The sequence below is a fragment of the Cherax quadricarinatus genome, chromosome 47, assembly GCF_038502225.1.
Source record: "Cherax quadricarinatus isolate ZL_2023a chromosome 47, ASM3850222v1, whole genome shotgun sequence".
Taxonomy (NCBI): Eukaryota; Metazoa; Arthropoda; class Malacostraca; order Decapoda; family Parastacidae; genus Cherax; species Cherax quadricarinatus.
The window spans coordinates 2442447-2470235 of record NC_091338.1 but is presented as its reverse complement, the minus strand read 5'-3'; the positions used below and the strand labels follow the sequence as shown (position 1 = coordinate 2470235).

At 37.6% G+C, this 27789-nt stretch overlaps 2 protein-coding genes across 3 annotated transcripts in view; one reads left to right on the top strand and one right to left on the bottom strand.

Annotated features, from left to right (window-relative positions):
• The window catches only part of LOC128696556 (ferritin light chain), a 41775-nt gene extending 38741 nt beyond the window's left edge, over positions 1–3034 (top strand). The window contains exon 6 of the mRNA XM_053787873.2: positions 1007–3034. Within this exon, the coding sequence (XP_053643848.1) occupies positions 1007–1138 (132 nt within the window). The 3' untranslated portion in view covers positions 1139–3034. The remainder of the gene's footprint in view (positions 1–1006) is intronic.
• An 848-nt stretch (positions 3035–3882) lies between these two features.
• Positions 3883–27789, bottom strand: part of LOC128696554 (ATP-dependent DNA helicase Q1) — a 52815-nt gene continuing 28908 nt past the window's right edge. For both annotated transcript variants that reach the window (XM_053787867.2, XM_053787865.2), the window contains exons 7-13: positions 26424–26590; positions 21731–21961; positions 19293–19394; positions 18504–18658; positions 15954–16132; positions 6346–6528; positions 3883–4677 (exon numbers count right to left, since the gene is read on the bottom strand). In XM_053787867.2, the coding sequence (XP_053643842.2) occupies positions 4151–4677; positions 6346–6528; positions 15954–16132; positions 18504–18658; positions 19293–19394; positions 21731–21961; positions 26424–26590 (1544 nt within the window). In that variant the 3' untranslated portion in view covers positions 3883–4150. The remainder of the gene's footprint in view (positions 4678–6345; positions 6529–15953; positions 16133–18503; positions 18659–19292; positions 19395–21730; positions 21962–26423; positions 26591–27789) is intronic.

Below are 27789 nucleotides of genomic sequence, written 5' to 3'. Positions count from 1 at the left end.
GACATTTCAGTCTGACTTGGACCATTTACAAAGTCGCACTGACATTTAGGGATGCATACTGGTCAGTGAGCCTGTCTCAAGTCCAAGTCGTCTGTAAACGAGTATGTCGCTAAGTGAAGAGAAGCTGTAATACTAGCCCCTTTAATGTTGGAAAGGATGACAAGACCCATTCAGGAATCAAAGCTTTGAGGTGTTGTTGATCCACACATCAACAAAACCCCCTAAGTTTTCTGCAGTCACATAAGTGAGAAGGTATAGTTTAGAGACAACTGTCATTAGTCTTGGTAATACATTTGTGTAATGCTGGGATGTTCAGTGTCTTCTGTTTTAGCTGAATTGATTTAATGCTATCAGGACAGTTTTAAAGTGACTTAGGTTAAAATTTTGAATTTGGTTTGAAAGGGAGAGTAGCTCCTGTTCCTTGGCTGTATGACCCTAGTAGGTTTAGTGCTTTTTTATAATAGTAATCATGTTTCTTATTATTATTATAATCAAAAAGAAGCACTAAGCCACAAGGGCTATACAGCGCTGCAGGGCAGGAAGGAAGCGAGGGCATCAGGTGGCAAAAGGGAGGTTGAGTAATAGGTTACGGATAACAGCGGAGCAGTGGATGGTGAAAGGGTAATCGTGTTTCTTAGATCATGAGACCTTCAGCATCCTAGCACTTCCCTTGAAGTTGCATAATACTGTATTATCAAATTACAGTGGACCCCCGGTTAACGATATTTTTTCACTCCAGAAGTATGTTCAGGTGCCAGTACTGACAGAATTTGTTCTCATAAGAAATATTGTGAAGTAGATTAGTCCATTTCAGACCCCCAAACATACACGTACAAACGCACTTACATAAATACACTTACATAATTGGTCACATTCGGAGGTAATCGTTATGCGGGGGTCCACTGTATATCCATCTCTTGATTCTTAATGACCAAGTTTATCATTTACTTGCATATTCTTCATTAATATTACTTACTTTTTTTTTCTATTTTTTTTTTTTTTTTAGATTAGCCATTACTTCGATGACAAACTAGAGGAAGAAGCAAAGCACATTCGTGAGGTGGCTGGCCATGTTGTTACCCTGGACAAGATGAAATCTCTTGGTGTGGCTCTCGACATATTTGATTCTAATCTTTGACTTTTTTTCTTTCTTTTTCCTTTTTTTACTTTTTTTTTTGGTCCTGGTGTTACATTTTGTAAATCATAGAGAGGTCTCTCAGTTAGATATTCTACATGGAAAAATTATTTCTGAAAACAGTGTGTAGAAAGGAAACTTATTTAGAGAAAAAAAAATTAAATTAAAAAAATTCAGATGATTTTATGCAGAAAAATCTAAATTGGAGTTTTCCAAATTCGATTTCGTATTTTTAACTCTAGGAAAGACCCTTTTGGGCTTAGCGCTTAATTTTATTGTATTATTTACTCTTCGTAAAATTTGACTGTCATTCAGAAATACTTCCAGAACTGAAATTCTAAATTTTTCTTCTTATTTAGGAAATTCAAAAGGTCAAACAATTTGCATAACTTGGCACAGCTAGCATGCCATGAAACTGTGGATTGCATTCCATTCTTTTCATATAAAAGTGTATGAATTATGGCTATATTCAGCACCTGGGGAACTGGAGGCAATCAGGTTTCATCCTAGAAAGGGAAGTTTACCTCCAACTCCTTGAATCTAGAGACTTTCATATTACTAGGTAGACAAGGACACATGAACAACTAATGTGACTTTTACTGCGGCTGTTTTGCTCTCCAGGAGCTGTGTTTAGTGTATTGGCTTGATAAAGCCCCTGGAAAATGAAGCACTGCCTTAACATCTCTGACAGTGTACATAACCATTCACCAGCATTGAAACACTCGAAGAACGGAAAGAAATACATAGAATGGCAGATAAGAGCCAGATTATTACCTTCATATCACTCTAGGCAAGTTCCTCGATGCTAATGAGGGGCTCTTGATCCAAGGCATTAGATCTACCCTTACCTTAGTGCCTCCCATTTTTTCTAGGTGCTCTATGACCCACACGATTTAACATCCCCCTTGAATAAAAATAATTACATATGCACAAAACCTACAGATTAAGTACTTGTGTATACACCCAAAAGGGTCCCTTGAGACAGATTAGCTGCATAATCCTACGGGTTTAGCGCTTCCCCTTGATTATAATAATTGAGACAGATTAGGTTCAGGTATTTATAGTAATCAGAATGTGACTTCATTAAATTTCTAAAACTGTACTGTTTTTCTTTAGTTCATGTGTAAACATAACTGACCCCATTGATTTGGACAGGGAGGGATCATAGTTTCTCTGGAATGACAGGAAGAGTAGCTTCTAGTCCTTGAATCAGAAGTCACCAACATCAAGGAACTCTCTTGGAGGATTTTAGCTGTGTGGAGCCTTTCAGATTTGCAGCGAGGTACATTTTTTTTTTAGAAAGAAGTGTCATGATAGTGTAAGAAAACTGACACACAGAATCTGTGGCTTTTATAATGTAACATAACTTTAAAATCAATTCACAAATAACGCACACACAGCAGAGGGGAGCTTCCAATGAAATTTTGGCCTGACTTAGTCATAAGCTCCTCTCCCATGTGTGGATTATTTGTGTATTGTTCCAGTCATAGTATTGTGCCTTTTTGTTCTTTATAAATAGTTTTAGTATAGACCCTATATCAATTTTAGCCTGCACTTTAAAGGAGGGGTTTGGGATATTGGCAGTTTGAAGGGATATGTTTATCTCTATATGTATATGCTTCTAAACTGTTGTATTCTGAGCACCTCTGCAAAAGGAGTGATAATGTGTGAGTGTGGTGAAAGTGTTGAATGATGATGAAAGTATTTTCTTTTTGGGGATTTTCTTTCTTTTTTTTTTTGGGTCACCCTGCCTCGGTGGGAGACGACCGACTTGTTGGAAAAAAAAAAAAAAAAAAAAAAAAAATTAGTATGACTGACAGGTTAGCAATTTATACAAATACTATATAGTATTAATTCCAGCAAATGTATTGTGCTTACAATAATTGAAGATGTTAATTATGTTGTGGTTTAACTACACTTTGGTGATACTGCAAAAAATTACATCATTTTTGAAGCCACAGAAGTCATTAATGTACTGAATGTTGGGGTAGTTACTTTGTAAAGTTTAGGCTCTAAACTCTTACTGCTCTAGTCAGTGAGGGAGGAAGGGGCCCTTTTGATCCATGGAATTTAACCACACATCCCATTCCTTGGATTTAACCCAACTGTTTATCATTCTTCCAGGCACCATGACCACTAAAGGTTTAAGATTCCTTCCATCCCCCATGAATGTAATAAAAATGCTATTTTAATGGGGAAGTGCTGGGAAATGGGAGGCAATCAGGTATGATCCAAGGAAATCAAAGGCAGCCCCAATTCCTTGCAGAAGTCTTTTACTGGCATCAAGGCACCTGGCACCTCCCATGAACAGCCAGTGTCCTGAAAACTTTGCCTTTATTCTTGCAATATTTCTTATGTTACAGAACACGTGCAACTAATGTGACATTTTGTGGCAAAAGACGCTTTGTCAAGCTTGACAAAGCTTCTGGAAAGAAAAACATTGTTGCAATTATCACAGTTGCACATGTCCTTTTACTTGACACAATGTTGACAATTCCACCAACATTACAATATTTATTATCTGCCTGATGCCAGTTGATTGCTACAGACAAAATCGACCAGGAATAATTTCTTCACTTGCATTAGCAACATATTATTATTATTATAATCAAGGGGGAAGCACTAAACCCATAGGATTATACAGTGCTTGGGGGAGGGATGGATGGTTTAAATGGAGCACAGATCCACTTTGTATTCAAGGAACCTTCCTTGAATTAGCAACATAAATTTTTTTTTTGTATTTAACTTTTTTTTTTTTCTCTCTTTTAGCGACACTTTGATATTGTGTCTACAATGTATACAAGTGACTTCCCTTACCTTTTATTATATCCTTTCTCACTGGATGCAAATGGTTGGTGATACAACACCCCTTCATCTCTCTTGCCTTGACCATGTAGCACTGAATGGCCCTTAACTAGTCGAGTCAGCACTGGCGATAAGTGTTCAGTCTTTGTAGCTAAGTATAGAAAAAATTATCAAAATAATTTTCACTATTAATGGATTCACATTTGTACTTCAGTTGTCTGAATCATCACTAGAATTATCTATAGTGATGATTCTCCTCCTTTTAGATGAGCTTGGCTGGGCACTATCATCAAAATTATATTCCTTATCAGAAGAGATATCAACGAATTGAGGTGTCTTCTCTGATGGAGCAGTTTTCACAATACTTTTGGAACTATCCTTCAACTGACTAACACAATCAATCACGTGTTCCTGTTTTTGAGAAAACTTTGACATTAGATTCTGATCTTTGCTACTGAGGCCATTAGTAATTTTGCTAACATTCCTCTTGCTGTTGCTAGGTGTGTCACAGCTATTGGTGTCCTTACTGTCATTTTTCAAAGGTTTATTTTTCTTTGATTTAATGTCAACTTTCTTCATGTGTCTTACCTTTTCTTCACTGTTTGAGGCACATAGTTTTAGTTGAGTATTGATAGTTTTTTCTGAGGGAGAAAAAAGGCTGCCAGAAGTATTTGATAATTTCTTTATGCCTCCAACAATTAATGAGCTTGGTGGTACTCCAGCTTCTGCCTTTGGACCTGCAATAGCAATGACATTATTAATGTCCAAATTTTTAATACACTTTCATCTGATGAGTTATTGCAAGACACGAATAAGTATTATAAATGTTAAAGTATGCACTAGCCAGCAAACTATAGTAAATCCTCTTATAACATGACCCTACATAATGTAATCTTGGCTAAATGCTACTGAAAAATTGCAACTTTTTTCTTTATAACACAAAGAAACTCGATATTAAACTATGGAAATTCAAGAAATTGACATGCGAAATCTGAACAGTAATCCATAAATTTTAACACTGAAGTCAGATTAAAATGGAGGGTAGCTCCAGATCCCTGGATTCAGTACCCTTCATGGTATTAAGGCAGCACCTTGGCATTGTCTGTTAGACAGTTACTAGTTTTTCCTTATGGAGATTATCTAGGTTGGTTTTAGATCATTTTATGCTTCCACATACCCTGTTGTTGAAGTTGGGGTTTTATACCTATATTCATTATATATAACACAGTGGAACCTCCACTTACGAGCGCATCCACGTGCGAGTTTTTCCAGAGACGAGCAGTCGCTCAGTCGATTTTTTGCTTCCATACAAGAGCGAAATTTCCAGATGCAAGCAGGCCTCAAGGGAGGTTCCTTGATGCTGGTGAAGGGCTCTAGCTTTTGATCTAGGGAATTGGATCTCAGTTGTTTGTTGGACTATCTTAACGAAACTTGGGCAATGTATGATGGAAAGATGATTGGCACTGCCCCTCAACCTTCACATAGTGGGAAGATCTTCAACACGCTAGCAAAAGTGGGAGCCGACATCATGAAGCAGCAGCGGCAGACAACATGAAGCAGCAGTCCACTCCACTCGCTGTGGAGGGAATTCTCGTGTTTTCCTTATGTTTCATGCAGTTATTTTGCAAAATTTCTTGTTTCTAACCATGTGTCCTAAGAAAGCAAGTGCAAAGGACAGTGCTGAGAAGAAAAAGAGGATGATTTCCATTGAATTAAAGCAGGAAATCTTAGATAAACTAGATGGAGGGTTAAGGACAGTACAAGTGTACCACTTCTACGATATATACAATACTTAAGGAGAAGGAGTCTGTGACAAATTGCAGCAATTGTAAGTCACTCTCTGACTTTTGGGTTATCCTAGGTTCTCTACACGTAGTCAGGAGCAGGAATGTCCGCTGTGGTGGCCCTATAAACCCCAACAACAATTGCCACTGTCACCACCACTAGCCACATACTTAATGACATGTATTTTATTCAGTCTAGTGTATATATCATGTTTCTATGTTATTAATATTGTTTATTATGTCATATTAGATGAATTGTGATAGATAAATAAGTCGCAGAGTTGATATTAGGGAAATTATTGAAGTATTTTGTCGTGCCTGGAATTCCACTGGAATGGATTAATTGCATTTCAATTAATTTAAATGAGGAAAATTGACTCTGAAAACGAGAAAATCCATGGAACGGATTAAACTCGTGAGTGGAGGTTCCACTGTACAATAATTAACATGATTAGATGTAAACAATCTACAATTATCATTAATCATCATATACATATAAAACCTATGATTAACTATAGTATTTCCAACTAATAAAATTAAAGTGCCTAAAAACCAATATTAACTGAATAATTATCTAAAACCAACTCAACTAGTATAACAATATACAATCTTAAGATTCACCTGGTACAATGTAGCTGATTGTATTGTATGGAGTGAAATGAAAGTCTTCTTTAAGAAAACCATCAATGAGAAGGAAAGCCACAATGTTTTCGGCCCTCTCTCTTGGTAATCCTTGTTGCGTTGCTTCTTTTATGCGCAGCTTTGTAGGACCCTTGCCCAGGAAAAGATCAATAAGCTTTTGACCTGAAAAATTAAACAAATTTTCATGGACAAGGTCACAGGGGAACTGACCCCCTGGAATACCCTCCAGGTATACCCAGTAGGTAGCAATTTCATATTGTATTTTCAACTTCATATACAGCCTAGTAGAGAGAGCTTGCAAAGCTAGTCTTTCTTCTGGTGCTAGGTGTTGAGGGCTATAAATTTATGGCAAAGGTTAAAAATCAACAGACAGCAAGCTGTCACTAGACAAAGGCCTTCATTCTGTAAACTGTCTTTTTTTTTTTTAACGTGTCAACCATCTCCCACCGAGGCAGGGTAACCCAAAAAGAAAGAAAATACTTTCATCATTCAACACTCACCTTACTCGTACATAATCACTGTCTTTGCAGAGGCTCTCAGATACGACAGTTTAGAAGTCCATCCAAACTGCCAATATCCCAAACCCTTACTTTAAAGTGCAGGCATTGTACTTCCCATTTCCAGGGATCAAGCCCAGCTAACCAGTTTCCCTGAATCCCTTCACAAAATACTACCCTGCTCACATTCCAATAGCTCGTCAGGTCCCAAAAAACCATTCGTCTCCATTCACTTCTAACACGCTCATGCATGCTTGCTGGAAGTTCAAACCCCTTGCCCACAAAACCTCCTTTACCCCTCCCTCCAACCTTTTCGAGGACGACCCCTACCCTGCCTTCCTTCCCCTACAGATTTATACACTCTCCAAGTCATTCTACTTTGATCCATTCTCTTTAAATGACCAAACCACCTCAACAATCCCTCTTCAGCCCTCTGACTAATACTTTTAGTAACTCATTCATAAATAACCTGAAAGTAGAAGAGAAAACTCATGATGACATTTCAGTCTGTCCAGGACCAATTTCCTTCTGATATTAAACTAAAAATTATGTCTCCAAATGGCTGCCTTTCTAATAGTCTTCTGGTGACTGCAGAATGGCCATCCTAGGTATGTATGCTGCCTCATTTAAATTCTTACCAAAGAATTCAGAGAAACATGGTTAAAAGTGAGCATAAAACAAGACTTACCATACCATAATTACAAAGTTCATATCTATAGACACATTGATACAGACACATTTAGAATAAAAATACTAATGAAAAGTACAAAATGCAAGAGTCATTTAGTGCTGTGTAGTGGAAAGTGCACACTAGAAGAAAGGAGCAGAAGCTACAGAATGCAAAGGGAAATAAAGCAGTCAAAAAATAGGAAACAAATGTAAAAATTAGATGCTACAGATATCTTTGACAAAAACAGACAAAATTCACATTACAGGTGGCACCTTTACAGAGGCCAACAGTGTAAGTACAGAGAACAGAGGTGTTGAAAATAAACAGTGTGCTTGAAAACACACAAGATAATCTTATGCTTATGATGACCTGGTAAGCATCTCTTGCCTATCCATGAGATGAATATAGCAAGACTGGTAGGTACAGTACAATGCATAGTAAGGAGACTTAACCCTTAAACGGTCCAAACATATATATACGTCCACACGCGTAGCGCCCCAAACGTATATATACGTTTTCTTTGTCATTCATTCAACATTGCCACATTAAGCCTGAGTCACCTAGACATGAGAGAATGGGTGTGCGCACTCAGTGTGCCATATTAAAATAATTGGGGATGCCTGGGTACCATATGCTCTTTTTTCCTTTTGAAAGAAAAGATTGTTTTTTTTCCTCAAAAAAGTTGGGGCGCTACGCGAGTGAACGTATATATACGTTTGGACCGTTTAAGGGTTAATTAAAGAACAGTCTCTCTGATAGGTGGAGCCAGTGACCCTTATGGAAGCCCACCACTGGTAGCAGAAATTAGTCTGGCCTTTACCCAAAGGCAAAGTTGTAAAAAATACACCATTCACCATGCCTATCCATGGGCACCTGTTGACATTGCCTACTGGATTATAGAAACAATATAAGTCCCCTACGACAGCATAGTTGCTGTCGTAGGGGACAGATATTTACATGTCAGAATTTCAGTTTTTCTAAAAGTCTCCTATTCACATCAAGACAAAAATGGTATTTAAAAGGAATTTATAATTTTTTTTTTTTAACAAGTCGGCCATCTCCCACCGAGGCAGGGTGACCCAAATAGAAAGAAAATCCCCAAAGAGAAAATACTTTCACCATCATTCAACACTTTCACCTCATACATAATCACTGTTTTTGCAGAGGTGCTCAGAATACAACAGCTTAGACGCATATATGTATAAAGATACACAACATATCCCTCCAAACTGCCAATATCCCAAACCCCTCCTTTAACCCCTTGACTGTCGCAATCCCAAATCCTGAGGTATCTTCTGGTGTTGCAAAATTTAAAAAAAAAAAAATATTTTTTCTTATGAAATGATAGAGAATCTTTTCCCGATTGTAATGACACCAAAAGAACGAAATTTGATGGAAAACTGATGGAATTACGCTCTCACGAAGTTAGCGACCTCGGCGATATTCACAAATTGGCGATTTCGCCCACTTTGAGCCCTATTTTTGGGTAATTCCATTGTTCCAGTCAACCAAACTCAGCTATTTCTTTAGAACTCCATTTTTTCTATCGATTGAGTACAAGAAACTGCCCATTTACCAATTTCAACTACCCAATAATGTGGTCAGAAATTTGCAATTTGGCCAATTTCACGAAAATTAAAAAATATGACAATTTCAAAATAGGATCCAGAATGAACAATGCAGACATTCCTGGCTCTAAAATAACATTTTCTTTGTTCATCAGTCACGTCTCCAAGCCCCTCTGATATTACTCTTGCTTTCTATTTTGAATTTTTATTCAAACAAAAAATAGAAGATTTACTCTTATGTAGACTACTGCAATATTGTAATAATTGTATAAATAATGTCAACCATTCATGATTGCATATTAAAATGGCTACTTGGACATTTATTGGAAAATGACATCATTTGTTTACTTTTGAATATTAGCAAAAATCAAACATTTCCCCTACTTTGAGCTCCATTTCAAGGTTCTTTTCATAGTAAAACCAATCAAGATCACCTCTATTTCTATAATATGTTTTCCATTCTATCAAATGAGACCAAGAAAACGAGAATACAACCATAAATACTATACGAAAATAGACCATAAAGTTGGCATTTTAATTAAAAAAAAACAGTTGGAGTTTTTTTCTAATTATGCACTGCATGCTGCAGGATTTTTTTTATAAGGTGCACACTGACCACACAGACCCATTCTCTCACATGTGGGCCTACCAGCTTTCTCCTGCTTGATTTGAAGCCGGTAGAATTTATGAGTATATATATGTCAAAAACAGTGGTTCGTAAGACGTATATATACAACCAAAACAGTCAAAGGGTTAAAGTGAAGGCACTGTACTTCCCATTTCCAGGACTCAAGTCCAGCTATATAAAAATAACCGGTTTCCCTGAATTTTTTTTTTTTTTTTTTTTTTTTTTTTTTCAACAAGTCGGCCGTCTCCCACCGAGGCAGGGTGACCCAAAAAAGAAAGAAAATCCCCAAAAAGAAAATACTTTCATCATCATTCAACACTTTCACCACACTCGCACATTATCACTGTTTTTGCAGAGGTGCTCAGAATACAACAGTCTAGAAGCATAAACATATAAAGATACACAACATATCCCTCCAAACTGCCAATATCCCAAACCCCTCCTTTAAAGTGCAGGCATTGTACTTCCCATTTCCAGGACTCAAGTCCGACTATATGAAAATAACCGGTTTCCCTGAATCCCTTCACTAAATATTACCCTGCTCACACTCCAACAGATCGTCAGGTCCCAAGTACCATTCGTCTCCATTCACTCCTATCTAACACGCTCACGCACGCTTGCTGGAAGTCCAAGCCCCTTACCCACAAAACCTCCTTTACCCCCTCTCTCCAACCCTTTCGAGGACGACCCCTACCCCGCCTTCCTTCCCCTATAGATTTATATGCTTTCCATGTCATTCTACTGTGATCCATTCTCTCTAAATGACCAAACCACCTCAACAACCCCTCTTCTGCCCTCTGACTAATACTTTTATTAACTCCACACCTTCTCCTAATTTCCACACTCCGAATTTTCTGCATAATATTTACACCACACATTGCCCTTAAACAGGACATCTCCGCTGCCTCCAACCGTCTCCTCGCTGCTGCATTTACCACCCAAGCTTCACACCCATATAAGAGTGTTGGTACTACTATACTTTCATACATTCCCTTCTTTGCCTCCATAGATAACGTTTTTTGACTCCACATATACCTCAACGCACCACTCACCTTTTTTCCCTCATCAATTCTATGATTAACCTCATCCTTCATAAATCCATCCGCCGACACGTCAACTCCCAAGTATCTGAAAACATTCACTTCTTCCATACTCCTCCTCCCCAATTTGATATCCAATTTTTCTTTATCTAAATCATTTGACACCCTCATCACCTTACTCTTTTCTATGTTCACTTTCAACTTTCTACCTTTACACACATTCCCAAACTCATCCACTAACCTTTGCAATTTTTCTTTAGAATCTCCCATAAGCACAGTATCATCAGCAAAAAGTAACTGTGTCAATTCCCATTTTGAATTTGATTCCCCATAATTTAATCCCACCCCTCTCCCAAACACCCTAGCATTTACTTCCTTTACAACCCCATCTATAAATATATTAAACAACCATGGTGACATTACACATCCCTGTCTAAGACCTACTTTTACCGGGAAGTAGTCTCCCTCTCTTCTACACACCCTAACCTGAGCCTCACTATCCTCATAAAAACTCTTTACAGCATTTAATAACTTACCACCTATTCCATATACTTGCAACATCTGCCACATTGCTCCTCTATCCACTCTATCATATGCCTTTTCTAAATCCATAAATGCAATAAAAACTTCCCTATCTTTATCTAAATACTGTTCACATATATGCTTCAATGTAAACACCTGATCTACACATCCCCTACCCACTCTAAAACCTCCTTGCTCATCCGCAATCCTACATTCTGTCTTACCTCTAATTCTTTCAATTATAACCCTACCGTACACTTTTCCTGGTATACTCAGTAAGCTTATTCCTCTATAATTTTTACAGTCTCTTTTGTCCCCTTTCCCTTTATATAAAGGGACTATACATGCTCTCTGCCAATCCCTAGGTACCTTCCCCTCTTTCATACATTTATTAAACAAAAGTACCAACCACTCCAACACTATATCCCCCCCTGCTTTTAACATTTCTGTCATGATCCCATCAGTTCCAGCTGCTTTACCCCCTTTCATTTTACGTAATGCCTCACGTACCTCCCCCACACTTACATTCTGCTCTTCTTCACTCCTAAAAGATGGTATACCTCCCTGACCAGTGCATGAAATTACTGCCTCTGTTTCTTCCTTAACATTTAAAAGTTCCTCAAAATATTCTCGCCATCTACCCAATACCTCCATCTCCCCATCTACTAACTCCCCTACTCTGTTTTTAACTGACAAATCCATATTTTCCCTAGGCTTTCTTAACTTGTTTAACTCACTCCAAAATTTTTTCTTATTTTCATTAAAATTTCTTGACAGTGCCTCTCCCACTCTATCATCTGCTCTCCTTTTGCACTCTCTCACCACTCTCTTTACCTTTCTTTTACTCTCCATATACTCTGCTCTTCTTATAACACTTCTGCTTTGTAAAAACCTCTCATAAGCTACCTTTTTCTCTTTTATCACACCCTTTACTTCATCATTCCACCAATCACTCCTCTTTCCTCCTGCCCCCACTCTCCTATAACCACAAACTTCTGCCCCACATTCTAATACTGCATTTTTAAAACTATTCCAACCCTCTTCAACCCCCCCACTACTCATCTTTGCACTAGCCCACCTTTCTGCCAATAGTCGCTTATATCTCACCCGAACTTCCTCCTCCCTTAGTTTATACACTTTCACTTCCCTCTTACTTGTTGTTGCCACCTTCCTCTTTTCCCATCTACCTCTTACTCTAACTGTAGCTACAACTAAATAATGATCCGATATATCAGTTGCCCCTCTATAAACATGTACATCCTGGAGCCTACCCATCAACCTTTTATCCACCAATACATAATCTAATAAACTACTTTCATTACGTGCTACATCATACCTTGTATATTTATTTATCCTCTTTTTCATAAAATATGTATTACTTATTACCAAATTTCTTTCTACACATAGCTCAATTAAAGGCTCCCCATTTACATTTACCCCTGGCACCCCAAATTTACCTACTACTCCCTCCATAACATTTTTACCCACTTTAGCATTAAAATCCCCAACCACCATTACTCTCACACTTGATTCAAAACTCCCCACGCATTCACTCAACATTTCCCAAAATCTCTCTCTCTCCTCTACACTTCTCTCTTCTCCAGGTGCATACACGCTTATTATAACCCACTTTTCACATCCAATCTTTATTTTACTCCACATAATCCTTGAATTAATACATTTATAGTCCCTCTTTTCCTGCCATAGCTTATCCTTCAACATTATTGCTACTCCTTCTTTAGCTCTAACTCTATTTGAAACCCCTGACCTAATCCCATTTATTCCTCTCCACTGAAACTCTCCCACCCCCTTCAGCTTTGTTTCACTTAAAGCCAGGACATCCAGCTTCTTCTCATTCATAACATCCACAATCATCTCTTTCTTATCATCTGCACAACATCCACGCACATTCAGACTTCCCACTTTGACAATTTTCTTCTTCTTATTCTTTTTAGTAATCTTTACAGGAAAAGGGGTTACTAGCCCATTGTTCCCGGCATTTTAGTTGACTTTTACAACACGCATGGCTTACGGAGGAAAGATTCTTATTCCACTTCCCCATGGATATAAAAGGAAAATTAATAAGACCAAGAACTATTAAGATAAAATCAAAGAAAACTCAGATGAGTGTGTATAAATAAATGTGTACATGTATGTGTAGTGTGACCTAAGTGTAAGTAGAAGTAGCAAGACATGCCTGTAATCTTGCATATTTATGAGACAGACAAAAGACATCAGCAATCCTACCATCATGTAAAACAATCACAGGCTTCGTTTTACACTCACTTGGCAGGACGGTAGTACCTCCCTGGGTGGTTGCTGTCTACCAACCTACTACCTGAATCCCTTCACTAAATATTACCCTGCTCAAACTCCAACAGCTTGTCAGGTCCCAAATACCATTCGTCTCAATTCACTCCTATCTAAAACTCTCACATACGCTTAATGGAAGTCCAAGCCCCTCACCCACAATACCTCCTTTACCCCCTCCCTCCAACCTTTTCAAGGACGACCCCTACCCCACCTTCCTTCCCCTACAGATTTATACGCTCTCCATGTCATTCTACTTTGATCCATTCTCTCTAAATGACCAAACCACCTCAACAACCCCTCATCAGCCCTCTGACTAATACTTTTATTAACTCCACACCTTCTCCTAATTTCCACACTCTGAATTTTATGCATAATATTTACACCACACATTGCCCTTAGACAGTACATCTCCACTGCCTCCAACCATCTCCTTGCTGCAGCATTTACAACCCAAGCTTCACACCCATATAAGAGTGTTGGTACCACTATACTTTCATACATTCTCTTCTTTGCCTCCATAGATAACGTTTTTTGTCTCCACATATACCTCAACGCACCACTCACCTTTTTTCCTTCATCAATTCTATGATTAACCTCATCCTTCATAAATCCATCTGCTGACATGTCAACTCCCAAATATCTGAAAACATTCACTTTTTCCATACTACTCCTCTTCAATCTGATATCCAATTTTTTTTTTATCTAAATCATTTGATACCCTCTTTTCTATGTTCACTTTCAACTTTCTACCTTTACACACTCTCCCAAACTCGTCCACTAACCTTTGCAATTTTTCTTGAGGATCTCCTATATGCACAGTATCATCAGCAAAAAAGTAACTGTGTCAATTCCCATTTTGTATTTCATTCCCCATAATTTAATCTCACCCCTCTCCCGAATACCCTAGCATTTATTGCTTTTATAACCCAATCTATAAATACGTATATTAAACAACCATGGTGATATTACACATCCCTGTCTAAGACCTATTTTTACCAGGAAGCAGTCTCCCTCTCTTCTACACACCCTAACCTGAGCCTCACTATCCTCATAAAAACTCTTTACAGCATTTAGTAACTTACTACCTATTCTATATACAGTGGAACCTCAAATATCGAACTTTTTTCGGTCCAGAAGGCTGTTCGAGTGCCTTTACCGAATGAATTTATTCCCATCAGGAATAATGTAAATTAGATTAGTCCATTTCAGACCCTCGAAAATACACTTATAAAAGCACTTACAAAAATACACTTACATAATTGGTTGTGTTGGGAGCAGTTCGATTTTTGAGGTTCCACTGTACTTGCAACATCTGCCACATTGCTCCCCTATCCACTATCATATACCTTTTCTAAATCCATAAATGCAATGAAAACTACTCTACCTTTATCTAAATATTGTTCAAGTATAGGCTTCAATGTAAACACTTGATCTACACATCCCCTACCCACTCTAAAACCTCCTTGCTCATCCACAATCCTACATTCTGTCTTACCTCTAATTCTTTCAATAATAACCCTACAGTACACTTTTCCTGGTATACTCAGTAAACTAATTCCTCTATAATTTTTACAATCTCTTTTGTCCCCTTTCCCTTTATATAAAGGAACTATACATGCTCTCTGCCAATCCCTAGGTACCTTCCCCTCTCTCATACATTTTAATGTATGAATGTTAATGTATGAGTTTTAATGTTGCAGTTTAAAAACTGTAGTGTAAAGCACCCTTCTGGCAAGACAGTGATGGAGTGAATGATGGTGAAAGTTTTTCTTTTTCAGGCCACCCTGCCTTGGTGGGAATCGGCCAGTGTGTTAATAATTTTAAATAAATAAAACCAACCACTCTAACACTATATCCCCCCTGCTTTTAACATTTCTGTCATGATCCCGTCAGTTCCAGCTGCTTTACCCCATTTCATTCTACGTAATGCCTCACGCACCTCCCCCACACTTACATTCTGCTCTTCTTCACTCCTAAAAGATGGTATATCTCCCTGGCCAATGTATGAAATTACCGCCTCCCTTTCTTCGTCGACATTTAAAAGTTCCTCAAAATATTCACGCCATCTACCCAATACCTCCATCTCCCCATCTACTAACTCCCCTACTCTGTTTTTAACTGTCAAATCCATTCGTTCCCTAGGCTTTCTTAACTTGTTTAACTCACTCCAAAATTTTTTCTTATTTTCATCAAAATTTCTTAACAGTGCCTCTCCCACTATATCATCTGCTTTCCTTTTGCACTCTCTCACCACTCTCTTCACCTTTCTTTTACTCTCTATATACTCTGCTCTTCTTATAACACTTCTGCTTTGTAAAAGATTCTCATAATTATTAATACATTACTTACCAGTTAGTCTCTCATTCATGCTAGCAGCCTTTGTAAGTATCAACAGCACATTTTCACCATATTTTGTGGTGTCCAAATTCTTTGTTTCTCTCGGAGTTCTGCAGTGATCACACATTCCACGGCAATCTGCGCTCTCCCATCTTTCATCGAAGTGCTCGGCAATGATATTTCTCCGACACCTGCCAGCAATATTAAGCATTTGGACTTCTTTCACTGTAAATAACTTTTAGTAAATGTTATTGAACTGAATTTATTAGCTAGCTATGTGTAATTACAGCATGTATGTATGTATACATGCGTGTAGATATGTACATATATGTGTGTCTGTATGTATATGTGTGTATGTATGTATATGTGTGTATGTATGTATATGTGTGTATGTATGTCAATGACTCATCCAAGGTCTCCTTCACTTTATATAAATTTGATATGATGTAATGACCTATTTTTACTGGTAATCCTGTATATGCGACAGGCACATTTTGCAAAATGCAGTGAAGGTTCTTTGTTTACAAGTGTTTATGGCCTAACTGAGCTTAGTATAGATACCAAGGATCTGGAACGCATCTACAGCAGAAAACAAGGGAGACGTATATTGATCCGTAAATGGTCCAAGCAGATCTACGTTCACGAGTAGTGCTACAAAAGTAGATCTACGTTCACGAGTAGTGCTACAAAAGCAGATCTATGTTCACGAGTAGTGCTACAAAAGTAGATCTACGTTTTTTTTTTACATATTTTCAAATGTAACAAAAAAAAAAAAAAAGAAGTAGATCAAAGTATTTTTACATATTTTCAAATGTAAAAAAAACAAAAAGAAGATCTACTTTTTTTACATACTTTCAAATGTTGAAAAAATGTATATATACGTTTGGACCGTTTACGGGTTAAATAAAATCTGTAAAAGTTCTCAATTTTTACCCTCAAGACAGCATCTTTACTAATATACATACAGTACTGTTAAAAAATTCAAGGCATACACTAGAAAACTGAATAATCCTAATACAACAGCGTATATTATTTGTGTGAAAATTAAAAACTCAAAATTTGGAATAACTTGCCATTATCAATGAATACTTTGAACCATGCTTATTAAGAAGCATGTAACTTTTACTCAACATCTGAATACTGTACTTCCACCGGGTATGGAGCTTTCTTACACATTAAGGTGCCTCTCGGCACAATGGTTAGTGCATTAAGCTCAAGAGGACAGGGGAATATCTAATTCTATAAAACGAGGGACGTATGGGCAGGTACCTTAATGCCTGTTGCCCCAGTACCTAGCAGTAAAAAGATACCTGCAAGTTAGCTGACCATTGTGGATCACATCCTAAGGACCTAAGCAAGGACCTGAATGAAAATATATGACACTGCTAGACTTTCTTTGGTTATTCCATTCTTGTTCCTCTATTACTATTTTAACCAAAATAATACTAACAGTAGGACTGAGTTTATCACACATCAGTGCTGCATTTTTTCCCAAGATACAACCCACATGTGGCTAACACAAAGGTACCTATTGTAAATACTAGGTGATTAGGGGTACACCTTTACCTTTGATGATCTCCAAGAGCTGTTCTACTCCCAGAGCCCAACCATGGGCCAGGTTCATCTGGGTGTAAGGAGAATGGCCCATATGTTTCACTGGGCCTGGAAATCAAATTTGGTAGCTTTTGGTTTTGAGCCAAGCAGTCTCACCACTTAGCTAATCATCACCATAGCAGAGAGAACAAGGACATTCCCATTAAAATTCCAAATGAAAACAAACCTTGTCAAGTTATTTAAAGAAACTCATAATCAGCCAGGATGGCAAAATGTAAGTTTCCAATACCATCAGCTAATTGATCTGATCATCAACCAAGAAAACTGATCAAAGAACCTTGGCTGCAGGGCCGGTGATCTTGGGAACCATCATTTGGCAGACAAGCAAACATTTTAAAGAATATAACTTACCTATGAGGGAGCAAGGGACTAAGTAACCCTTTCTATACACATTACTAAATATAAAAAGAAGAAAATCTTTTTCAGGTTACCCTATCTCAGTGGGAGATGGTCTTTCTTCTTGCAACGCACTAGCTGTATACCACCGAGGCGGGGTGGCCCAAAAGGAAAAACAAAAGTTTCTCCTTTTAAATTTAGTAATATATATACAGGAGAAGGGGTTACTAGCCCCTTGCTTCCGGCATTTTAGTCGTCTCTTACAACACGCATGCCTTACAGAGGAAGAATTCTGTTCCACTTTCCCATGGAGAAAAGAGGAAATAAACAAGAATAAGAACTAGTAAGAAAATAGAAGAAAATCCAGAGGGGCGTGTATATATAAGATTGTACATGCATGTGTAGTGTGACCGAAGTGTAAGCAGAAGTAGCAAGATGTACCTGAAACTTTGCATATGTATGAGACAGAGAAAAGACATCATGTAAAGCAGTTACAGGCCTCTGTTTTACACTCACTTGGCAAGATGGTAGTACCTCCCTGGGCGGTTACTGTGCTACCAACCTACTACCTAGGAGTGGGAGATAGTCATGTTTAAAAAAAAAAAAACTTACCTATGACTGTCTATACAATAGCTAATCAACCCATAGAGATTCTCTAGTCCAGTCTGTTCTGTGAACACCATTGTGCTCTGTCGATTTAAATCTGCAAACCTCCAGAAAACAATACATTTTGCAGGCTTGCCATCTCTCCCTGCTCTTCCACTTTCCTGTAAGCAAAATACATACTATGATACCAGTTCCTCATTTTACTACAATTACAAATTTATTTTTGTGGTAATTTACAAAACTGTAATGACATGGTTGTAAACAGCTAGCCAAACAGAAGGTGTGAACCCATGGCAAGCCAGTCCCAGAACAAGCAGATCAGTGCACTAGTCACTGTATTATACTGGAATAATAAGATGTGCCAGATTAAGTGTACAATATTTCTATACACTAACCACAAATATGGCTTTTAAGGGATTTTAGCTAGAGCACACCATAGCCATGCCAGTGACACTCCTCTGTAAAAACCTGCATTTGTGGTCACAGTGGGGACCATTATAACCTTCATATGGTATACAGAAATTTACCTAGCTGGTTAAATCTTAGACCGGCATGGTACAGCGGATGGAGTACTTGCTTCCTAGTTTTAAGACTAGATTGCCATGGGCTCACACCCTCCATTTGGTAAATATTTTTGTGATCTTTGTAAACATGAAGGAAGATAAAACAGATATTCTTCACTTTAGGGTGTGTCTGTGTGCACACATGAGCACAAGCACACACACAAATGCATGTACTTAATGCACAGTATTTGTATCTATATTCTATCAAAAAAATTTAAAATGCTTTGCTCACCTGGTAAAAGTTTTCCATTGACTTGGAAATACAATGATGAATTACAAATCGGACATCAGGTTTGTCAATTCCCATGCCAAATGCAATAGTTGCAACAACAGCCTGTTGGAACAATTTAAAATATAACAACACAGCACAAAGATAATTTTCAATAGCTCACAGAAAGGCTAATTATGTGCCCATTTGATTATATTCTAATTAATAGTTGCAATCCTCTTGAATGCTAATGACATGGGAGTTATGCATTATTAACTCTTTCACTCTCACGACCTCCAAAAATAAGTCCATCAATGTTGTACTTTTAAAAAAAATTATCTTGTAAAATGGTAGAGAATCTTATCCGGAAGGTAATGTTACTAAAATATGGGACATTTGGTGGAAAACTTATGGAACAATGCAAGCATGAATTTGGTAGTCTGGGCACAATTATATATCAGTAATTTCCCTCAATTTGAGGCCTAAAATATGCCTCAATTCCATTGTCCAAACCTACCCAATTCCTGGCTTTTGCACTAGTATGCCTTCTGTTCTATCAATTGAGCACAAGAAACTGCTCATTCACCCATAAGAACTACCTTATAAAGGATTCAGAAGTTGGTAATTTGTCCAATTTTACATAAAATTAACAAATTAACATTCCAATCGAAAGCAGAATCCAATATAAGCACTGTAAGTATTTTATCTAATAAAGCAACCGTTTCTCTGCTCATTGATAATGTTCCCAGACTTCTAGAAAGAAACATTTGCACTCCATTTTGAATCCATAATCAGTTTATTTATCAGCTAATAAAATATAACCAAGAATAATTGGTCATAGTTTAGATTGTTTCAATAAATGAAACAGACCTAGTAAAAACCCATAAAACAGACCTGGGAAAAACCCATAAAACAGACCTGGGAAAAACCCATAAAACAGACCTAGTAAAAACCCATAAAACAGACCTAGTAAAAACCCATAAAACAGACCTGGGAAAAAGAGTAAAGGGCTCCTACCCTTCTTCAGGAAAATTGAGAAAAATCTAATATTTCCATCACTTAGAGGCCTATTTCAAGTTACTTCTTGTCTACAGCTGACCAAATCATCTCCATTTCACTAGTATGTCTTCCATTCTATCATTTGATACCAAGAAGCAACCAATAAAACTATGAAAACTATCCTAGAACATGCCTTAAAGTCTCTACTTTAAACCAAATATACAAGGCCAGAAATTAGTTGTTTCTGTCATGCTTTGCATAGGGCAGTATGTTTATTTATAGTATACACACCCACCACACAGATGCATTCTTTTATGTCTATACTAAAATTTACTGCTCACAGCATACCTGAGGATACTATGATTAAGACAGATCTCCATAGGCTCCACCAGCCTTAATAATTCAGATCTACATGAGAGAACAATGAAAGGGTTAATATTGTTCTTATAAGGAGGCACTAAACCCATAGGGGTCATACAGTATGTTGGGTGGTAAATAGATATGATTCAAAGATGGAGTGGGTAATTACAAATTTTAGATAAAGAGCACTTCAACAGCATTAAGGCACCTCTCCTGAAGAGAAGGGGGATGTAAATAACTAAAAATAACCCATACTGCCTTGATTTTGGAAAACACATGGTGGAAGAATTCTAGTATCTCTCGATGAGTTTTGAGAGTCTTTCTAATCCCAGAGCCCAGCCATGGGCCAGGCTCGTCTGTTGCTGTGTTGTGTGTTGCCTTGCTTTAGGGAGTAACCAATATTAACACACATGGAAAGTAATATAAAATCAACCTTTGTGTACAGAATGAAAAAAACACCAGAACAAAAAATAATATGTATGCATGTGCTTACACATGCATACATGCATGTATCTACTGAAACATGTTAAAGTGCACAGGTATTTGTGTTCCATTATTTGTCACTTTTATTTCATCACATTCAATGTTATGTGCCTTATTGTGATTTCTTCCCATGTGTTCTGCACAAATAGTTTAATGCCTGCGAAAAAAATTACTGTATTTTCTGGCATATAAGATGCACGAGCATTACAACTTTATTATTATTATAATGAACTGCATATTCACTTATAAAATACCACTGCCAGTAACCCGAACCTACCCCTGACCCTGAACTTGAGTATATAAGGTGCAGACTGATTTCCCAAGACTTTTGTTGGGGGAAAAAAAAAAAGTGTGCTTTATATGCCACAAAGTGCTAAGCAAGACTGCTTAAACTTGCCGTCAGGTTTCAGGACTGCAAGTTTTCACTTAGAAAAATAATAAATCTTAGTTTTTTCTTTTTCTGTTTTTCTGCACTCTTACATGCATTGCAATACAATAAGCAAAATGCTACAAACAAAGTTGGATAAATTCTCCCAGTGCCCAATTTAAGAGTTAAGAATCAATTGTTTAAAGACAATAATCTAATGATTCAAACATAAAGATGGCTTTAGTATATTTACCTGATACTCATTTGCCACCCATTTTTTATGGACTTTACTCCTCACTTGTGCTTCCATCTGGGCATGGTACGGAGCAACACTTATTTGACGAGACCTGAGTACTGGCACCAGCTCCTCAGCATCCTTGATGGTCATGGTGTAGATAATACCAGACTGTCCTTTAAACTCTCCTTCAAGCAACTGATGCAGCTGTGTAATGCATTCTTCCTGGACGGAAGGCTTGGGTCGTACCTGTGATGAAAATAGAAAACAAGAGGGTAAAATGCTGTTTTTTTTTTTAAAACATGCTGGCCGTCTTCCACCGAGGCAGGGTGACACAAAAAAGAAACACTTTCAACATCATTCACACTATCACTGTCTTGCCAGAGGTGTGCAGATATGACAGTTTAGATGTCCTTCTACACAGCAAATATCCCAAACCCCTCCTTTAGAGTGCAGGCACTGTACTTCCCACCTCCAGGACTGAAGTCTGGCTAATCAGTTTTCCTGAATCCCTTCACAAAATATTATTTTCTCACACTCAAACAGCTTGTCAAATCCCAAAAACCATTTATCTCCACTCACTCCTCTCTAACATGCTCACACATGCCTGCTGTATGTCCAAGCCCCTTGCGCACAAAACCTCCTTTGCTAAATATATAAACGCTAAAATAATTAACAAATATTTTTTATACAACCCAGAAGTATAATCCAACAAGAAATGAAAAAGACATTAGTAGCAGTAAGGTCCCCTATTGGTGCACCATTTCACCCATGAATGAACCTTTTCAACTACAGTGCATAAAAAATATTGGATACAAAAGCTTAGTCACCCTTGGTGTAAAAGTCAGGTGTAGGCATCAAAGTTAACTTGATGCACCTGACATCTACACCTACCTTTTACACCCTGGGTGACTAAGGTGTTGTATCTCATATTTATTATGTACATTACTTGAAAAAGCCATGGATGAGACACTGCACCAGTAAAGGACTTCACTGCTACTAGTGTCTTTTCAGCAACGAATGTTTTTGGTTTTGTCTTTTTTTTAGAGAGAGAGAGACTGAATAATGGACTCTTAAATTATTATAATTCTGTGGTATTTAACTCTTTAAAAATATATTCAAGATACAGCTCAATCAGTTTTTTCTTATGAAGGTAGTGTGGGAAAAAATGCAATCTGCCACCAACTGCTGAGTAACCATTTCTAAAAAGACAAGGCATCACAATTTCCCCTGAATCCTTTCACAGATTCTTTCATTTTTACACTCCAATAGCATACCAAGTTCCAAAAATCACTCGCCTACATCACCTACATGCTCATATATCTTTCTTCTTTCAACACACCGGCCGTATCCCACCGAGGCGGGGTGGCCCAAAAGGAAAAACGAAAGTTTCTCCTTTTACATTTAGTAATATATACAGGAGAAGGGGTTACTAGCCCCGTGCTCCCGGCATTTTAGTTGCCTCTTACAACACGCATGGCTTACGGAGGAAGAATTCTGTTCCACTTCCCCATGGAGGTAAGAGGAAATAAACAAGAACAAGAACTAGAAAGAAACTAGAAGAAAACCCAGAGAGTATGTATATATATGCTTGTACATGTATGTGCAGTGTGACCTAAGTGTAAGTAGAAGTAGCAAGACGTACCTGAAACCTTGCATGTTTATGAGACAGAAAAATGGACACCAGCAATCCTACCATCATGTAAAACATTACAGGTTTCCGTTTTACACTCACTTGGCAGGACGGTAGTACCTCCCTGGGCAGTTGCCATCTACCAATCTACTACCTATAATGCTCATATATGTCTACAGGATATCCAATTGCTCAATACTTCTTTCACACCCTCCCAATCTTCCCACAGATGTTCAATTAACCTGCTTTCATTTACCTCAGATTTGCATTTATACACAATCAATAAGTGGACCCTTCTACCTGACCAAGGCATCTTATTATGTCCTATTCTTATTTTTTTTTTATTACACATCGGCCGTTTCCCACCAAGGCAAGGTGGCCCGAAAAAGAAAAACTTTTACCATCATTCACTCCATCACTGCCTTGCCAGAGGCATGCTTACACTAGTTATAAAACTGCAACATTCACACCCCTTCTTCAGAGTGCAGACACTGTAATTCCTATCTCCAGGACTCAAGTCCTTCTCTGTATAATATTCACACCACACATTCATCTCGGACAAGACATTTTCACTGCTACTATCCTCCAACTTGCTGGATATATTATGGTATGAGATACCAACTGAGTAGTAAGGATATACATGCAATTACTGTATATGGAATGTTTTAGTGTCTTCCGCAGGCAGTTTGCTTTACGAAGTGATGAATGGATAAACTTGGTAAGGGAGGATGAGTATATAAATGCAGAAGTAAAAAGTAGAAGTGAGGTATAGATCAAATGGCGTACACATCAGGTCACACTAATTATCAAACATTAAGTAAGTGACTCCGCAGAATTGTTATCAGGTGACCCCCGAAACTGTTTACAGGTAATTCCTTTGGGCACATTTATCTTTTTATATGATACATTTCCTCCATGGGAAAGTGGAGAAGAATCCTTCCACCATAAGCCATGCATGTCGTAAGAAGCGACTAAAATGCAGGAGCAAGGGGCTAGTGACACCTATATAAATTCTTCTTCTGTATAAATTCAAATGTAAAAAGAAGAAAAACTTTTGTTTCTTCTTTTTCAGGTTATCCTACTTTTGTGGGAGACGGCTGAATGAGTTAAAAAATGATACATTTCACCTACACAATTATGGAAGTTACATCCACCTATCACATTGCAATTCCAAGTGTCACATCACACAATTTTACAGTCCTTTACCAGAGTTATTCCTGTGGTACTGAATATCCCATTTTTCAGTTTTTCTGTTGTAAAGCACTATGGTAACCTTTCTGCATCAAAAAAATTCCACATGTCATACATCATCACAAACTTTTAGCCACATTTCCATCAAAAGGCCACATGATTCTATACCACCCATCTTTATACTGTACTAAAAAAATATCAGATTCTTAAAACACTAAGTCTTAAATAGTGGCTTATTTTTTGAGCTTGAAAAATATGATTTATGATAACTTTATATTAATAATATGTCTTTATACTGTATTATCAAATTTTCTATACTAAATTTCTGCTATGCTTTAAGCATTTGTTCCAAATGCTCTGCATAACTCTGGGCTCTCTGCATTCACAACTAAATGTCACCAATCTCTGTACAAACATTATCATACTGAAATATTATTTTTTAACACATCAGCTGTCTCCCACCCCAAAAAGAAAAGATGAAAGCTTTTCCCAGCATTGTAGTCCCCTCTTATGACACACAAGGCTTATGGAGAGAGGATTCATCTCCACTTCCCCACAGAATTTAAATAAATTATTATTAATATTATCATTATTTATAGGTAGTAGGTTGGTAGACAGCAACTGCCCAGGGAGGTACTACCATCCTGCCAAGTGAGTGTAAAACGAAAGCCTGTAATTGTTTTACATGATGGTAGGATTGCTGGTGTCCATTTTTCTGTCTCGTAAACATGCAAGATTTCAGGTACGTCTTGCTACTACTTCTTACACTTAGGTCACACTACACATACATGTACAAGCATATATATATGTACACACCCCTCTGGGTTTTCTTCTACTTTCTTTCTAGTTCTTGTTCTTGTTTATTTCCTGTTCTCTCCATGGGGAAGTGGAGCAGAATTCTTCCTCCGTAAGCCATGCGTGTTGTAAGAGGCAACTAAAATGCCGGGAGCAAGGGGCTAGTAACCCCTTCTCCTGTATATATTACTAAATGTAAAAGGAAAAGCTTTCGTTTTTCCTTTGGGGCCACCCCGCCTCAGTGGGATACGGCCGGTGTGTTGAAAGAAAGAAAGATTATCATTATTATAGGTAGCAGGTTGGTAGACAGCAACCACCCAGGGAGGTACTACCGTCCTGCCAAGTGAGTGTAAAACGGAAACCTGTAATTATTTTACATGATGATAGGATTGCTGGTGTCTTTTTTCTGTCTCACAAACATGCAAGATTTCAGGTACATCTTGCTACTTCTACTTACACTTAGGTCACAGTACACATACATGTACAAGCATATACAGTGGACTCCTGCTTTACGATCAGCTCCCAATGCGACCAATTATGTAAGTGTATTTATGTAAGTGCGTTTGTACGTGTATTTTTGGGGGTCTGAAATGGACTAATCTAATTCACAATATTCCTTATGGGAACAAATTCATTCAGTAATGGCACCTGAACATACTTCTGGAATGAAATAATATGAGGCGGGGGTCCACTGTATATACATACCCCTCTGGGTTTTCTTCTATTTTCTTTCTAGTTCTTCTTCTTGTTTATTTCCTCTTATCTCCATGGGGAAGTGGAACAGAATTCTTCCTCTGTAAGGCAAACATGTTGTAAGAGGCGACTAAAATGCCGGGAGCAAGGGGCTAGTAACCCCTTCTCCTGTATAAATTACTAAATTTAAAAAGAGAAACTTTCGTTTTTTCCTTTTCAGTCACCCTGCCTTGGTGGGATACGGCCGGTTTGTTGAAAAAAAAAAATGATCATTATTATTATTATCATCATCCATATGTGTAGAAATGTAATGTCTAGTAGACAGAGAATTCAACTCTCTCAGAGTGTAACAAAAATGTTATAAAAAATATACTATACAGGAATTTTATGCAACTTTACCTCATAAAATAAATTTGGTCGATTAAAAGATGCTTTAAGAACTAAACAGCCTTTGATGTCCAGAATTTTTTGAACATCTTGAATGACTCTTGAAGTTGCTGTAGCAGTAAGTCCCAAGATTGGTGTTCCTGGGAACATCTTACGCATAATTCCAAGAAACTTGTAATCTGTAAAACAGTGCGGAAAATGAAGAATGTATTTATGAAGTTAAAGTGATGGACAATATAATAATGTATAAATAAACATACCAATATTTATCTCACACATTTAATGGGCTGTATAAATTTAACTTAATTTTTTCCAAACTCATTAGTATTTACTTCAAATTTCTGAAAATTATTTACTAATTGCAATATTTGCAGTACAATGCTTTCTTTGCATTATTTAAAATAAATGGCTTGAGCTTACAAAACCCAATTTCATGGTTAGAACATGAGTTCAGACCTGTTCAAAGGAAAACATTGCTTTTGGCTTACAACAGTGCTTGCAAATCATCTAAGAGTATATAAAAAATGCTGGCAGCAATCAAATCTCCTGGTTAATTAAGGTGTTGGATTATTTTTTGGTGGTTGTCAGGAAGACGTACAATAGAATCCAAACTCAAGAATGTTAGAGCTGCAATGTTTTCGACTGGGTACTCGACCTTCCAAACAGGACTACAGCACTTGGATTTCCGTAGGTACATAGGATGCAGGGCTATGAAAGATGGTGTTGCAGATGGATGTAAACATTATCCTATTACAGTACCTTGTTTGCTCTCAATCCCTCATTCACATTTTTTTTTTTTAAATTTTATCTTGGAAAAGAGAAAAAGAGGGTTGTAACAGTCATAGCAGAATTGTTGGTACCCAGAAGTAGAACCACTGGTACCTAGCTCTGAGAGTGGCAAATGGAGTAATAAAAGTGGTTTAAGACAGGAACAGTACTAATTTAGTAGAGGTAGATATGGCCGGTGTGTTGAAAGAAAAGAAGGAAGAAGTTGTAGCCCATGTCTGCCATCCTGCTCCATCTCCTGTAAATTCCAGGCCACATTTCTAATATGCTGTTGGAGTGTTAGCAGGGTAATATTTAGTGAAGGGATTCAGGGAAGTACAATGCCTGTACTTTAAAGGAGGGGTTTGGGACATTGGCAGTTTGGAGGGATATGTTATATATCTTTATAAATGCTGAACTGTTGTATCTGGGTGCCTCTGCAAAAACAGTGATTATGTATGAGTGAGATGAAAGTGGTGAATGATGAAACTATTTTCTTTTTGGGGATTTTCTTTCTTTTTGGGTCACCCTGCCTTGGTGGGAGATGGCCGACTTGTTAAAAAAAAAAAATCTAATATGGTACAGTGTATTTCTCTCCACGTTTTCATGCCGG